Raw genomic sequence first — 17,193 nt, 5'->3', positions numbered from 1 at the left:
GTATTACTAATCTTAGTATATAATAATAGTGTCATCAATTACTTTAAGTAAGGCACTTCAAATTGTCACCCTGGTGTCTAAACCTAATAATAGTTATATGAAATATGTTACAGTGACGCGATGGCACAGCGGTTAGCGCTGTTTGCCTCACAGCAAGAAGTTCGCTGATTCGAGCCTCTTGTTGGGTCAGTTGGCATTTCTGTGTGGAGTTTGCATGTTCTCCCCGTTTTGCCGTGGGTTTCCTCCGCATGCTCCGGTTTCCCCCACGAGTCCAAAGACATGCGCTATAGGTAAATTTGGGTAAGCTAAAACTGTCCGTAGTGTATGAGTGTGAATGAGTGTGTATGGATGTTTCCCAGTAATGGGTTGCGGCTGGAAAGGCATTCACTGCAAAAAACATATGCTGGATAAGTTGTCAGTTCATTCCGCTGTGGCGACCCCAGAATAATAGAGGGACTAAGCCGAAAAGAAAATGAATGAATAAAATATGTCATATGTCAGCATAATAAAAGAAGAACAAAGGAGTTGTAACTCATAATAGAATTAAATTGTAAAAGGTTTCTTACTGTGTGTTTTTCTTTGTTAGTGTCAGGAGGCCGGAGCCGTCTGCACCTCATCGACCTGGGCAGCTGCGTGAAGGTTTTGAGCAAGATACGTGACAGCGCTACAGGCCTCTGCCTCTCTCTGTCTGCCCTGGGGAACGTCATATTAGCCTTAGTCAACGGCAGCAAGCACATCCCCTACAAGTAAGACTTCTTTCTTTCTGTTTTTAAATAAATTATGTAGTCAACCACAGACCAAAAACAGGCCTTTTCAGATCATAATTGATCAGTCGAGATGCACAACCATGTCCACCTGCTATTAACATGCATTAAAATGTATCTGCTGTGTTCACTTGTGTTTGCTTTACTATTTTATATTTGTCTTGCTCTACATCTCACTCTCACTTTCTATTATTTAATGAATCATCCAACATTGCATGAATAAAAGGTGAAAGCAAGCAAATTAGAAGGATATAGTTGACAATTACAATTTTGGCCATAATGTGGTTCATTGTAATTATGCACGGCAAAAAAATGCTTTTCTTACTTTGAGTTTTTATCTTGTTTCTAGTCCAAATATCTAACAGTTCTTAAATCAAGACACTTTTCAAAACAAGCAAAATAATATGCCAATAGAGTAAGCAAAATAATCTTATTTGAAAGTGAAAATAAGATAATTTAGCTTACCCCATTGGCTGATTATTTTACTAGATTTAAGGAATAACTCACTTATATTTTTTAATTCATTGTGATATTATTATTATTATTATAACTGAAAACAAGACAATATCTTTTGCATGTCTAGAATATGCTTCTTGATTTAGGATATTTTTGATATTTGCACAGGAAACCAGGGATGTTCCGATATCATTTTTCCCTCACCGATACCTGAGATTAAATCTGTTCAGGTTTTACAGTATAACTGTACAAAAATCAGTGCAAAAAATAAAGTAATATAAAAAATGTATATAAATAATATAGAAAATAACCTCTTTAGTTGTGACATGGTGGCTTAGTGGTGGCCACGGCTGAGTCAGTTGGCATTTCTGTGTGGAGTTTGCATGTTCTCCCCATGTTCGCGTGGGTTTCTTCCGGGTGCTCCGGTTTGCCCACAGTTCAAAGACATGCACTATAGGTGAATTAAAAAAGCTAAATTGGCCATAGTGTATGTGTGTGAATGCGAGAGTGTTTGGGTGTTTCCCTGTACTCGGTTGCAGCTAGAAGGGCATACGCTGCATAAAACATATGCTGGATAAGTTGGCGGTTCATTCCATTGTGGGGACCACTGATTATTAAAGGGATTAAGCTGAAAAGAAAATGAATGAATGAATGAATAACCTCTTCAAAAATTTTAATTCAGAAACACTTTTTTAAATAAAATAATGTGTTACCCTCTTCTTCTTCGCTGCTCTAAAAGTGGTTGTTGTGGCAATAAAGCACAACTTCCTTTATTTGCAATACTAGCCGATACCAATATCAGAATTTTTTTTCCGATACCAATGTCAGAATATTCCAATATTAGTTTCATATCATAAACAAGACAAAAACTTTAAAAAAAGACAAGCATTTTTTTTGCAGTGTGTTTAAATATTTTGGTGAATTTGACTGAACAATTGCATGACATAAAAAGGTATGTGCTATTTTGAGACTGTTTTAATGCACTGAACAACATATGCATTTCGACTATAAAAGCAATCAGATCAGATGCATTTTTAACCACCTCTAAAAGTGGTAAAAATTGGACAACCTCAAAACATTTTTGACTCTGTTTGCACCTGTATTTAACATCATTTAACATCAACACAGATTGTTGATAATGCCTCTGAATACCAAGTGTAAACAGGGCCACAACATAATTTTCAGTCTTAGACAAATGTTGCAAGCTCAACTACAAGATTGCAATTATACTTTAATGGGTCAAGTCATTTGCCAGTTGCTAAACTCATAAAAGATGCAACATGTTTAGCCTTCGTATCTTCACTGCATGCCGTTAAATCATCATGAGCACACCTCATATGAATAATATATGCAATCTGACATTATCCAGCCTTTCACGTGAGCAGTTATTAGTGGATTCTAATGCTATATCAAATCTGCTGAGAGAATGTAACCTTTATCACTCTTCAGGGGAAATGGCTGTGAATTAGCTTTTAGAGACTGATGCAGCTTCATATTCACTGGGATTCATCAAACATTGTTAAATCAGACCATTTCACTGCATATGCTGTTTTATTTCTTTAAGCAGCAAGTTAATTTGAGTTAAACAGACAACTTAAAGACTGCATCTTCCGGCTGTGCCTTTTTTTTGCCCCTAAAAAATTTGCAGGGCTTCCATTTAGCTCCCTCAAGGCACGTTTGGGTTTTTATGCCATGGCTCCTTAATTTAATCATGGCGAATTTACATTGCAAAGCATCATGGGGTTTAAGGCTGAGAATGCAGCCACTCTAGAGAGCTGAGACATAATTAGGGTTTACGGCCTTTTAAGAGAGTGCAACATTTGCACAAGAAAAATGGAATTAATATGCATGTATCATAAATTAATATAAATCCACACGTTACTAACTTTAGACAGTGATTTAATTATGATTAAATAATAGTTAAGCTTCTTTTATCTCTCTAATTGGATAATTGACCTCAATGATTTGATATAAAATATGGAAAATTAGTATCAGTCGTTATTATAAACAATCAATTGTATACTAGAGTGCATTCTTCATTCTAAGTCACAACATTATGCGTAACCTGAAATTTGACATATGTTGCATTGTAAGTGGTTATGGATTATGCCAAGGGGTGAATATGTTATCTAAATGGCATTTCTCCAACTAATGCATAATGCATCTCTAACTAACACTATGTCATAGTAAGCAAATTATGCCTGTATTATTTATGCTCAGTTTGACATGTGGTCACATATTCAAGATTGACTACACACTTCACTAACCATATTTAAGCATATTAACCAATTAACGCAAGAGAAATCATTGCATTACATGGTTATGTTTTCATATGTATGTATGTTGTTTTATAGGCCATTGATTTCGGAGAACTGACCTGCATGTGCATGTCATAGTACTGGCTGACTCATTGTGGATAAATGCTTTATATGTCACCTCTAATGGTTGCCATGGGGAAGGCAGGCCGAAAAGGAAATGGCAATCCAAGTCTCTTTCTCTCTCTCCACATCTCTTTTTAAAATAGACTATCTGGGAGCAACTTTTTAATAATAATAATAATAATAATAATAATAATAATAATAATAATAATAATAATAATAAGGTCAACAAATCAACTTGGCCAAAAAGGTTCTATCTATTGTTTTTATAAATAAATATTAATATATAAATATAATATAATGTTATGTTTCAAATAATAAACTTATGCTGTTCATATGGGTGCTGGAAATCCTTAAAAATGCTAGGTGTTGTTGCTTGCTTGTGTTGTTTATATAGTAATTGATCTTACTGAATAGGTAATAATAATGAACTCTTTAAATAAAATTGTTTTTGCTTCCGCATAAAATGAAAACTCTGGAGTCGATCTTTTATTTTTAATAAATCTGCATTATTTGATTAGGCAGTGTTAGAAGACAAAATACACAAAGATTACCACTTCATGAGTGAACATAGCATGAAATTAAATAAATAAGATTTTAAGATGATGACACATTTAAGATGTGAGTAAATTATATATAAGAATGTAAATGACAGAACATTTTATATTTTTACCCCCTTAGAATACTGGGGCACTCTATGTGCATTATAAATAAAGCCAGGATGCACATTTGTTACTATCTTCTGAAAGTCATCTGTCCTTATGTTTATTTATTTAGTGCTACAGCCTAGCACCTGAAATGTAATACCTGAATGTTTCATAAGTTTAGATGATATTAAAAATTTCTAAAAATATATTTTAGAATCAATTATAGCTATTAAAAAGTAGGGACTATGTCGAAAGAAAGGGAAAGTGAAAGTGATGAACTCTTTTTAGCAATGTATGATATTTTTTCAGGGTGGAATGTTAAATTTATTAGGCTGATCAATTCAGCTGGACTTAATATTTTTTACAGTTCGAATTGTTGACTGAGTTTACTAAATATAAAAATTTATATTCTTTGGACACAAGAAAATTAACGTTAGTTAGTGTCACCATCTAGCAGCGGTGTGTGTTGCGTATTATTATTTATTATTTAAAAACACACACACATACACACAAATATATATATATGGGGGTCTCATCATAATTTTATTTTGTCCTCGGCTGATCACATGCCTGAAAAAATAGCATATGATACAATATGGTGAGGTATGTATGTAAATATGTATTTTGACACACTTGTAAATTCTTGGAAAAGTTTGAAAATACACCTGGAAATTGCTTTAAAAATGTTTGAGAATCCTGTCTTATGTTTTTGTTTGCAGAGATAGTAAGCTTACCATGCTGCTACGAGAGTCCTTGGGAAACATGAATTGTCGCACCACCATGATAGCCCACATTTCCTCATCACCTAACAACTTTTCAGAGACACTCTCCACCCTTCAAATTGCCTCTCGAGTTCTTAGGCTGAAGAAAAAGAAGGCTAAAGTTACCATGGTAAATGCCCTTCTTCTTCAGTTTACTTATCTAAAAGAGATTAAACATTGCATTTTTATTAAAAGTGAAATATTGTACATTTTCTTTTGTAGCAATACACATCCAGTTCCTCTGGTGGTGAGAGTTCATGTGAGGAAGGAAGAATGCGTCGCCCAACCCAGCTGAGAACTATTCATTCTAGAAATGTTGTTGATTCAGAGATGCCCCTGCTACACCTTGCTAGTGATCCTGAAGACTATTCCAGCAGTGAGCAGTCATGTGACACAGTTATCTATGTGGGTCCAAATGGATCAGCCCTCTCGGACAAAGAGCTTACAGACAATGAAGGTCCTCCAGAGTTTGTTCCTATCATTCCATCTCTTCATAAAAATAAAGCAGACCTTGGCAAGACTTCTTTGACATCAGAACCACCTCAAATGGTGGTAACCCCACTAGCTCAGGCCTCACAGTCTGTCCAACCCTTGCAAACAATTCATTCACAGCCACTTCCACCTTTACCAGAGGAAAGTGCTGAATCGGGTAAGAAAGAGAAAGACTGTCTTAAATGTAACACTTTTGCAGAGCTACAAGAAAGGCTGGAGTGTATTGATGGTAAAGAAGAAGTTACAAATTTCCCCTTTGAAGAAGCCCCTGCCAACAGAGCTGTCAAAAATGAATCTGGTCAAGTCGCTAAAGGGGGTGAGCAATCTAGTTCTCCCAAGAGGATCTCTGATCAACAACTGGAGGAGATTCGTGAGGTGGTTGAAGTAGCAGAGATTGCTCAGTCAATAATTGAAAGCTTGACACAGTCTTCGATAGGCAGTTGTGGACTCTCCAGCAGCAGAAGTGTGATTGGAAGCAGTGGTATTGGGCAATTAATCCCTCTTCAGAGAGCAAAGAGCTCCAGTTTACATGACAGCAGAGAATCCATCAGTGGTGGGAGCAGCAGTGAGAGTAAACCTCGTCCTATGGGCTCTCCACGATTGGGAATTGCCAGTCTTACTAAAACTTCAGAGTACAAACCGCCATCTTCTCCCTCTCAGCGCTGCAAAGTTTACACTCAGAAAGGAGTAATGCCTGGCACACCACCACACTCCTCACAAAACCTTAATCTAGACTCTCGAAAGTCATCTACAGAATCTTTACTTAATCCAGAGTCTAGAACCTCTCCAGTGGGAATGAGCCCACAGGTGCTAAAGAGATCCTCATCCTCCAATAGTCTCGGATCAGCGGAGACCTTGTTTGATGATGTTCCCCAGCTACCTTTAGACAATAAGGATGCAAAGGACACCACAGCCACAGTTATGCTGGAGCATCCTTTAGAACCCAATGGAGAAGATGAGCTGGTGTTCACCTTGGTGGAAAAGCTCACAATTAGTGGGGTCATGGAAAATGGCAGACCAACCAGTATTATCAGCTTTAACAGTGACTGTTCAGTGCAGGCCATGGCATCAGGTTCAAGGCCTGTTAGTATCATTAGCAGCATGAGTGAAGATCTTGAACATTACAGCACTGCTCCCTGCACTACCACTGCCAGTATCTCTCAAGTCAACATTTCTAAATTCCTGCCTCTCAGCAGGATAGAAGGGGATGTCCAGGCTAGTCGACGTTCTTCAATCAGCTCATGGCTAAGTGAAATGAGTGCTGGCAGTGATGGCGATCAGTCATGTCATAGTTTTGTTGCCCAACAGTGCTTTGGACAAGGTGAGGCACTCGCCGAAGATAAACTTTTGGAAATTCAAGAGGAAGGAGAAACTGAAGGTCACCCTGAGTCAAATGTCCAAAAGATCTCAAACAAAGAACCTGACTCCAATAAAACTGAAATGAATGACAAAATCCCAACTACAGAACACAAACTAGACAAGCTGTCTTCCACCTCAAGCGGCTATGTTCCTTTTAAGACCAATATCACGACTCATCCATGTGCTGCAGTTAAACCAATGGTTGTGCAGAACCTACTAACCAAAACCCACTCAGTCAATGATCCCAAATCCACACCTGTTCCAATCTCAAGTGAAATAACATTTGATGACCCTTGGATGAAGAGGGAGGGCAGTGAAGAGACCAAGCCATTGGAAATGGTCTGTGACGTTAACTCAGAAAAGCGAACATCTGAATCTGTGAAAAGGAAATGCCAAGTTGACAAGCACAGCTCTGGTAGTGAAGCATCATGCTCCCTGATTCCATGAACCGGGTGGTGGATGGTTGTGAGATGATTTTTAATGCATCTGAAAGCATAACTCAAGTGTACTCTGCAGACATCCTCAGGACAGGTAGTCTACCTCGTGCATGGCATCGCTTAAACAAGCAGGACGATTTGGAAGACTCTACATACCGCTACTTGAGTGGGGAGTATAAAAGCCTCGGAGTTACCACCTCCACCCCCTGCAGTCCAAGAGCCACACTTGAAAGAAGAAGTTCAGCAGGGAGGCAAGGTATCTTTGCTCGCCAAAAGGGAATCCCACCATTGCCACCTATAAGGAAGTCTAGTCTTGACCAAAAGAACCGAGCAAGTCCACAGCATAATTCAGGAAATGCTCAACTTCTTGCTTTCCTTGGAAGCACACCTGAAGATATGGGTAGTAAACATAAAGGACCAAATGTAGAAAGCAGCAGACTCTTTAGTGCTAAACTTGAGCAGTTAGCAAACAGAACCAATTCCTTGGGGAGGTCCCATGGGGCACATTATGACTGTCATTCCTTGGAGAGGGCTGAAAGTTTGACCTCTTTGGGCTCTAAAGTAGGGGTCACAAAAGACAGTACCATGCCAAGGACAGGTAGGAGCATCAACCGTGGTTTGCTGTCATCACCCATCAATGGACCAAATGGCAGCAACAATATACCTCAATCACCCAAAACTAGTCAATCCAAAATTTCGGCAGTTAGCAAACTCCTTATGGCAAGCCCAAAAGCTCGAAGCTTATCAACGTCTAGCACTAAGACCCTAAGTTTCTCCACCAAGTCCCTCCCACAGTCAGTAAACCGAAGCTCCAGTTTGCCCCCCAATGGAAAGAATCAGAATCAAAATTCATGGTCAACCCAGTCTCTGAGTCGTAGCAGGGGTACAGGGTTAGCATCAAAGTTACCTTTGAGAGCAGTGAATGGACGAATCTCTGAACTTTTACAAGGTAGTGCAAGCTCTCGCACAAACCAAGGACGAGGGGCTTCGGACACAGAAGATAGAGGAGCAGCAGTCAAAGGAGAGGAAAAGCCAGTGGTCCATACTCTGCCCTCACCATACAGTAAGATCACTGCCCCAAGAAGGCCTCACCGTTGCAGCAGCGGGCATGCTAGTGATAACAGCAGTGTGCTAAGTGGAGAGCTTCCTCCCGCCATGGGAAAGACTGCCTTATTTTACCACAGTGGTGGCAGCAGTGGCTATGAGAGTATGATACGAGATAGTGAGGCCACAGGAAGCACATCATCTGCTCAGGACTCAATGAGTGAAAACAGCAGTTCCGTCAGTGGTCGCAGGAGTCTAAAGAATTCAAAGAAAAGAAGTAACACAGGTAAACAAATATTTCACAGTTTAATGGTGAGGAAAGTTTCATTTGTCTGTGAACTATCCATTTAAGAGTACAATTAATGTAATTCCCAATGAACTAAATTTATTTGAATTCAATTTTGGGGGTCCTTCCAGATTTTGTGTTAAGAAACAAACATTTTTAAACAGCTCTACTCCCCATGCATGGATGATCTGTTATGACACTTACTGATAGCACTTGCCAAACTTAGCTGTGGGTGGTCTTTGAATATTTAGTGCTGCCTAAATTCCTGAATACACACCTCCGCTCCTGTTTCCTCGGGCAAAGTATTTTATTCTGTTTCTCTGCACCACAAACCTTTGCATGGTGGGAACATCTAAAATTTAAATCATTGCTCTGGAAAAACAGACACAAAAGCTAGACCAGTACATGTTGAACCGCAAAGAAAAGCAGTATTGTATTCATGTTGCAAATAACTCAATTGAAAAGGTCTTTGCAAATTGGAAGATATAAAAACAAAACCAAAGTAAAAAATTTACATCAACTCATTCTTAACGTTCTCAACTTGCAGCACTCCCCCTCTCTCTCTTTCTGAGGGAGGGAAGGAAGAATGAAAGTACCTTTTCTGTACTGCTTTTTTTGTTAGACAAGCTTAAACACATTAATTTGACCTTGTTCTGGGTTCCAAATCAGATAGCATATCAGCGGACCTGGAACTGTCAATTTCAATGCAAATAGGGGAATGATTTCTGGCAAATTCCTTAGTGTAGACATGGTTCATCCAGAGTAGTCTAACAAGATTCTGCCATACTATTATCTTAGTGCTCTTTTTCATTACATCACAAGTTTTTGTAGTTTAAACTTCAGCTCAGCACTCTGTTCACCTGGTGTTATTACAAACGTATTTACACAGTGGTCATGACATTGTTTCATCCCTAGGGTCCCAGAGACGCCGTCTAATCCCTAACCTCTCCTTGGACACCTCCTCTCCTACAAGAAAACCAGTCATCAGTCCTGGGGTACGCTGGGTGGATGGTCCCCTTCGGCCCACACAGAGGGGATTAGCTGAACCTTTTGAGATTAAGGTGTATGAGATTGATGATGTTGAACGTCTACAGAGGAGGCGAACCATAGGAAACAAGGTATGAAGCATGAAGTGTGTTGTTGCAGCAATTACATCTCCATCTGTAGTCAAACACATCCACATGTAATTTTCAACCATCCCTGAAGAAACAAGGTGGCATTTTCTATTGAGATAAGAAGCTGAACTCTGTAGAACAGCGGTACTCTAGGACCAGAGTTGTAAACCCCTGTTTTAGACAGATATCTCACTTATTGTTATTGTGCCCACAGGAAGTGGTATACTTCAGTGCCAAACTCAAGATCTTGGAGCATCGGCAACAGAGAATCTCAGAGGTGCGTGCCAAGTATGATTGGCTGAAGAAAGAACTGGAGCAAACCAAGCAACACCTAATGCTGGAGCCAGAGAAATGGACCACTGAATGTAAGTGTATAGAGGGACTTTGTACACGCTGGATTTACATCTACAGTACTTGATTGACCTGTTTTGAGTGGGACTGCAAAACTTAGTTCCAACCTTAGTTCCAATTTAGTTCCAACCTTGCTCCACACATACCTGTAGGGATGGCTGACACAACTGACATTTCAACATAGTGTTGAGATCCCAAAGCATAGATGTTTCAAAACACTGCTCTGAAGCGTGATTTGAAAAACCCATGCTGCTATAATAAAGTGATTCAAAGCATCATGGTATTTAACAAACGTTTTGAGATGTGGCATACCTGCTGAATCAGTGTTTGATTTGACAAGGTCAGGAACAAATCATGCAATCCCACATACCCTAGTGAGAAGTGCACCGACATATAGTAGCTGTATCTACCAACCTATTTTTATGATCATTTTAAAATATTGCATAATTCAATTCAATTAATCTTTATTTCTCTAGCGCTTTTACAATGTAGATTGCGTCAAAGGAGCTTTACATAGAAGTTCTAGCAAATTGAAACTGTGTCAGTTCAGTTTTCAGAGTTGAAGTTCAGTTTAGTTCAGTTCAGTATGGTTTAAAATTCACTGCTGCAAGTCCAAACACTGAAGAGCAAATCCATCGATGCCCAAAAAAATTAAAGAAAGGCTTAATGGAAATGCCAAGATGCACATAGATTTTGATAATTTATTTAAAACACTTGTGCACAAATGAGCAGAATAAGCTTCCAATATACACATATACTATGTTGGAAATAGATTTACCAAATCAATTCCAGCATACGCATCAAAGAAGATTTTTTTTAACCGATCATTGATAAAATGTGTGAGATGAGGAGCGAACAAGTGTTGTCAGTTGGCTCACAAAATAAGACAAACCATGAGGAGATGCATGATTTTATAGTTTAGAAAGTTTATTGCAAAGAAATGAACAGTAAGTAATTTAATGTCCTGCTACATTTGTTATTCATAGCTTCATATACACATAACAATATCATTATAAAGATAATCGTGTTTATATAAACACTATAAATGAGGAGGACTTCTCTCCTCCTGAATCCCCGGGTCTGAATGCAGAACACAGTAGCTAGAGGTGCAACAGGTCTCTTGCCCTGTCTATTCCAACCATTAGCCCTGTCGGTAATCTGGAGGATTTTAAACATAGACGAACACAGCAGCACGGATATAAACGATGTGTCTGAATGATAACAAACTTAACTGATAAAAGACAATGTTCGCCGTTCTCCAATTCTTGTATAGTTCTCCCGACAAAACTGCTTGCTGCAAATCAACAGCTTTGCTGTATCGGCCCTGACAAAATCGGGGGAAAAGCATGCAACAAACCCTATGGATCATGGAAACAAACCCATATGACCTGTGCCGTGAGCAGACTCGGTCTCACCCAGTCATTGGGTCTCACAGCTTGGCAGGTCTGCCTGGTCTTCGAAAAGCATGTGCAGTGCACGAATAGTTATTAAACAGGGTTTTTTCATAGGATTAGGAAACTCTGTTATGAATAATAATGAGAAACCGACGCATCATCACTTCACTAGCTGATGCTAGCTACGTCACTGATTTTGGAGAGGTGTTGGGTTCAACCTCCGTCATTTAACATCTGTTTCCTTCCCCTTTGCAGTTGACCTTCAGCAGACGTTTGAAGTGGACTCTCTAGAGTACTTGGAAGCTCTGGAGTTTGTGACAGAACGACTGGAGAACCGGGTCAACTTCTGCAAAGCTCATCTGATGATGATCACATGCTTTGACATCACCTGTCGGCGACGGTAAAAGATTGGCCAAGTATTAAGGATAGTTGGAAGTGGAAAAGGCTCAGCTGGCTGTATGTGAGCAAAGTTGAAGTTCATCACTACAGTGATGGCTGAAATGAATGGGGAATATATAAAGGCTTAATATTTTTTCTAAAATGGATTTAGGTGGGAAACACAAAACGCTGGACTTTGTTGGCGAACATGTAAAAAAAAATGTTGTCCCACAAACCTGGATGAGCACTTTGGAACTTCAGAATTGCTTGCGTAAATGGCTTGCTGTGAACAAACGAATTACATTGCCATATGTGGAGAACAGAACAAACTGTTAAAGAAGATGAATGGGAAAAAAACAGAACAAAAAGGACGACAAGTGCCTTGTGAACACTTCAATATCTTGGAAATCTGCAGAACAAAAAAAAAAATCCATATTTGTGTACAGATGGTGCTAGTAAAAAAAAAAAACATGCATACAAACATTTAAAAAGTAACCAAGAAAAAGAAAACACTGCTTGTTCAACTGTGTGTTTAATCTCTTTTAGATTCTGTCTCAGTATTTGTATTGTTATACACTAGTCAAATTCAACATGAACTGTTACGTGTGTTTTATATTCATTTTTTTGTATCCTCGGACACATTGAGACCACACAGAGCGTTTCGTATTCGATGAAATAGCACAGCATGATACCTAGAAGAATGATTCTGGCATTGGCTCATTGATTTTTCACCTCCCCTGCGGTTATGTTGGCATTTTCAGCTGTGTGACGCCTCCGGTGGTGCCGCTCCAGTGTCACGGTATAGAGGCGAGAAGAATCCTCAGTCTGGCAGGACCAACAAGGATCTTTAATATCGATAAAACATAGGCTTTTTGATGCATGCCAACTTTCTTAAAAGTAAATACTTTCCCAATATAACGTTTGATCATCAGATACAGCATTTCATCTGTTGTATGGTGCATATGTCAGCTCATCTGCCTTCTCTCTGTGTGGTCTCATTGTCAGAGTGCTGACACTTTGGTATAAATCTGTTTATATATACACTATATATATGGTGCTTGAGACAGTTTCAGCTCTAAACGTTTCTAGATGAGTATATAGCCTGTTTTTGGTACTAACTAAAGACTTCATACGCTTTTTTCCATTCCTGCTTCACTCCCTCACCCTTGCCAAAGCAAACGGGAAGTGACATTCTTGTTACCCTTTTGACTTTTTGGCATTGTAATGAATGAAGGATATTATTTATTTTTTACCTCAGGAGGCCTGTATGACAGAGATGCTTATATTCTATAATTTATTTAGCCTGCAAAGCACTATGCATTAAAATTGTACAGTAGCTAAATTCATGCCATATATAAATATGAAATATATATTTCACTTTTGTTCTTCTTTATATATTATATCGTTTTTGTTTGTTTCGCATTTCTATCACCAAATCTTGGGAGATGAGATAACGCGCAATTTTTCACGTTTATTCATGTTTTTTCATCACAACCTGTCACGTCCTGATACATTGTGTGATATGAAGTACAATGTGAAACGAATATCGTCCTAAATGCGTTTTAATGTTTACTAACATTATTGCGAAACTAAGACCTCGCCTCCTTTCATTAGGTCATGTGAATAGAAAGGAAAAAGAAAAAAAAAATGTAATAAAAAATGAGTGTAGCAGCCTGATCTCACGAGGAAACGTAACTATTTTGCATATTAAAAGTGGCTAATTCGAACAAATTCATACAAATTCATTCAGTCACCCCTAAAACCCTAAACAGAAATCGAATGTAATGGTGGAGTATGCCAATTTTAGTCACATTATTAGTGAAGTGCAGTACAGATATGTAAATATCTTAATTAAACTATTACCGTCATGTAGGACTTTCGCCACATTTTGCGACAGGATAGTCTATACACATGCGGCTGTTTGAAAAAACCCAGCAGGTACAGATTAGATTTAGGTCATGACGTCAGGTGACCAAAATTCAATGTCTAGCCAGAGTCTAAGGTCAACGTTATTTTGACGTCCAATACCGACATCAAATTGTTGATGTTTGGTTGATTTTCTGTTATGATTTTAAGTGACCAAAATCCAACGTCTTATAAATGTCACAGGGGTAACGTTCACACAACGTCAAGGTGTAACATAGACGTTGCTATTTGATTGATTTTAGGTTGGATATTGACGTCGGCCTGATGTTGGGTTCTAATGTCAACCCGGTTTTCATTTCTGAACAAAATACAATGTCCCCACGATGTGGGGGTACAACATCAATATGACATCAAAATGTGCCAAAAGCCTACATGTCAATAATAGTTTGAATGCGGTGTTTACATGTCTGTACTGCACAATGCGACTAAAATCAGCATGTTCCACATCTTAATTCGATTTCTGTTTAGTTCGATTATGACCTTAATCGGATTAAATTAATCAAATATAGCTGTTTACATCGTAGACTCTTAATCAGAGTATTGTCTTAATCGTATTAAAATCAGATTATTGGTGTCCATGTTAACGCACTCATTGTTGTTCTTAAAGTGGATATTTAATCTGTGCAATTGGTTTTGGTAATCTTCAATCAAAATCTGACTATTTGTTTCCACATTTGGAGTGGATGTCCTTCTGTTGACGTCAACCTGAGGGTTTCCATAACAACTGTATATTAACAACATTAACAACGCCCCTATTACCGTTAGTTTGCTATGAGAGAATGATATCCAAAATAAAGCCCCGTCCCAACTCAATATATTACCGTTAGTTTGCTATAAGATAATGATATGCATATTAAAGCCATGCCCCAACTCAATATATTACCATTAGTATGCTATGAGAGAATGATATGCAAAATAAAGCCCCGCCCCCTACTCAATATATTAACGTTAGTATGCTATGAGAGAATGATATGCAAAATAAAGCCCCGCCCCCTACTCAACATATTATTGTTGGTTAGCTATGTGAGAATGATATGCAAAATAAAGCCCCGCCCCCTACTCAGTATATTACCGTTAGTTTGCTATGAGAGAATGATATGCAAAATAAAGCCCCACCTCCTACTCAATATTCTGATTCAGTTGGAAGTATATAAACATACTGGAATATAAGTCCTCAGCAACTTCCGGTTCCCGCTGACTTTAAATGTACAAATTAATACGAATTAGCCACTCAATCAAAAAGCTACGAGTTGCCGTGAGATTGCGTTGAGTCTAGACATTACAGATGCATGATGGAAGATGGAACGAGTTGTCAACATATTGCTTCATGTTAATAATGAGACAGTCGGCATGATTTCTTGTTGTATGGGGAAAAACATGAGTCCGAATGAGTTCGATTGACATACGGTCTGATGTAAATAAAGGATGTTTTGAAAGCTTCATTCATTTTAATGCTCTTTGTTACATTTCATTTCTTCTCTTGCCACTGCAGTTTTTTTTCATAGAGATAAAACGAATCCGCAGCATTAATCTTCTACTTTTTGATGGAATTTCTTCTAAAAAGGAAAGAGCGCAACCTTTAGTCAGTCTGATTATATTTTAATTCAATATGCGCTGTTTCATTTCAGACGTCTCTTCAAATAGATGCGCCCGAATCCCCGTTGCTCCCTGACGTGATGGATCTTTATCTGCTTTAATGAACAGGCATCAGTCGCAGATTCGGTTTGATCGAAAATCACACCAGACATCAGAGGAACACAGGGGAGTTTATGAGCTCTACAAGTAGATGAGACTTCACCCCACGCCTGACAGGACTGATAAAGACAATCACACATCCTATCAATGATCCTGACATTTAGAGTTGAAGATCTCACTGTAATAATAAAAGTGAACCGATACCACTTTCCCATTCACATAAGACAATATTAGTAGTCTCTTAAAGAAAGCATGTGGTAAAAATACAGTTTAAATTGTTGGTTTCATGTATTTTCTTTTTTCTCATTGACAAATTAGCAAGCATCAGTGTTTATTGAGATAACAAGATTAAAAAACCATTGAAATTAATAAGATGAGAAATATTGTTATAGCAACACTTGTGACTGCTTTTTGGGAAATAACGATTGTCGTAGACATCACAGGATCACTGATTGTAAAGGAATGTGTAGTCTGGCACATTTCAAGTTATCAAGATAAAATCGCATAATCTGACATAGTGACTTTCAACTATCATAGTACGATGCATTGTTTGGGAAAAGAATGATGTAGCGACGAATGTTTCCCAAAACCGGAGCTGCTTCCATCGTTTGAACCACATTAGTTATAACGTAAAACGTCCATAATTATGCTCTAAAATGGCTGGAGTAACAACTTCTTTAGAGAAAAAAAGTCGACTTTTCAATTTGACGCATTCAAACCCCTGCAGAAACGTTCTAACCAACAGGCCCATGTCATATAGGCCTACAGTAGAGATGCTTAATAAAAAACCTAATATTAATTCAAAGTATGCTACATATTTTGTTTTCAGAAGCTTTGGAGATGTAACGTAAATTTCGCTTTGAAATAATAGGTCACCTATAGCTTTCAAAATGTGTTCAAAAAGGCATAAGTGCACTATGATGGGAACGCAATTGTCAAAATGAATAGGGCATAGGGGGGATAACTGGGAATAGAACACAGCCAGGAACTCTGCCTCTAACTACAGCTCTAGAGGTGTAGTTGGAAAGGTACAAGTTTGCCACGCAGTTTGCGAATGTTCTTTGGAACAATGGATTTGGGAAATGCCAAGTCAACGAACTTTGTTTGTAACAACGGAACTTGAGACCTTAGTTGGCTAACGATGTTTTTCAGAAACGCACCCCCGACTGAGGCTTTAGTTGGGAAATTCAAATGTTTTTATAAAGTTAGAAACTCAGGATTGTTCGTAACTACAAAATACTCCAAAAATAAAACAGCAACCAAGCAAAGCTTACGCTTATATTTTACCATTAACCTACCTGTGTCATGACACTCCAATGAACCTTTCACGACTCGCTTCCCGCCTGCTTTACCGGCACCAGGCACCCGCATTGTTGCTACTGAAGTTAAACAGAAAAATAACATTAGAATAGCGTATATCTGTAAAGAAAAGTGTATATAAGCATTTAAATCTCCACTTACTAATTTAACTTTTCTCTTTTGTCAGATGGGTTCAGGTAGTTCCTCTGTCCTGCTGCGCTTCAGCAAAACTCAGCATCACAAGCAAAATGAGCACCTTGTGTCATATAGCATATATTGACCAATCGGCACGGTTGTCAAGGCAGAATATCAAGCGCAATCAATCATTTTAAACAGAGACATGGTGAATTGTTTAAAGAAATTAAAATGTTAACTGAGAAACATCCATGCCCATTCAGTTACACACATACA

At 38.4% G+C, this 17,193-nt stretch overlaps 1 protein-coding gene across 1 annotated transcript in view; it reads left to right on the top strand.

The window, feature by feature from the left end:
- The window catches only part of kif26ba (kinesin family member 26Ba), a 201,256-nt gene extending 186,026 nt beyond the window's left edge, over nt 1–15,230 (top strand). The window contains 7 exon segments of the mRNA XM_056476361.1: nt 587–746; nt 4,965–5,136; nt 5,229–7,290; nt 7,293–8,624; nt 9,540–9,742; nt 9,954–10,104; nt 11,740–15,230. Coding sequence (XP_056332336.1) covers nt 587–746; nt 4,965–5,136; nt 5,229–7,290; nt 7,293–8,624; nt 9,540–9,742; nt 9,954–10,104; nt 11,740–11,888 — 4,229 coding nt within the window. The 3' untranslated portion in view covers nt 11,889–15,230.
- The last annotated feature ends 1,963 nt before the right edge of the window (nt 15,231–17,193 follow it).

This window comes from Danio aesculapii, chromosome 17 (assembly GCF_903798145.1).
Source record: "Danio aesculapii chromosome 17, fDanAes4.1, whole genome shotgun sequence".
Taxonomy (NCBI): Eukaryota; Metazoa; Chordata; class Actinopteri; order Cypriniformes; family Danionidae; genus Danio; species Danio aesculapii.
Note: the sequence above shows the minus strand (reverse complement) of the source record. Positions and strands in the feature narration are given on the sequence as shown.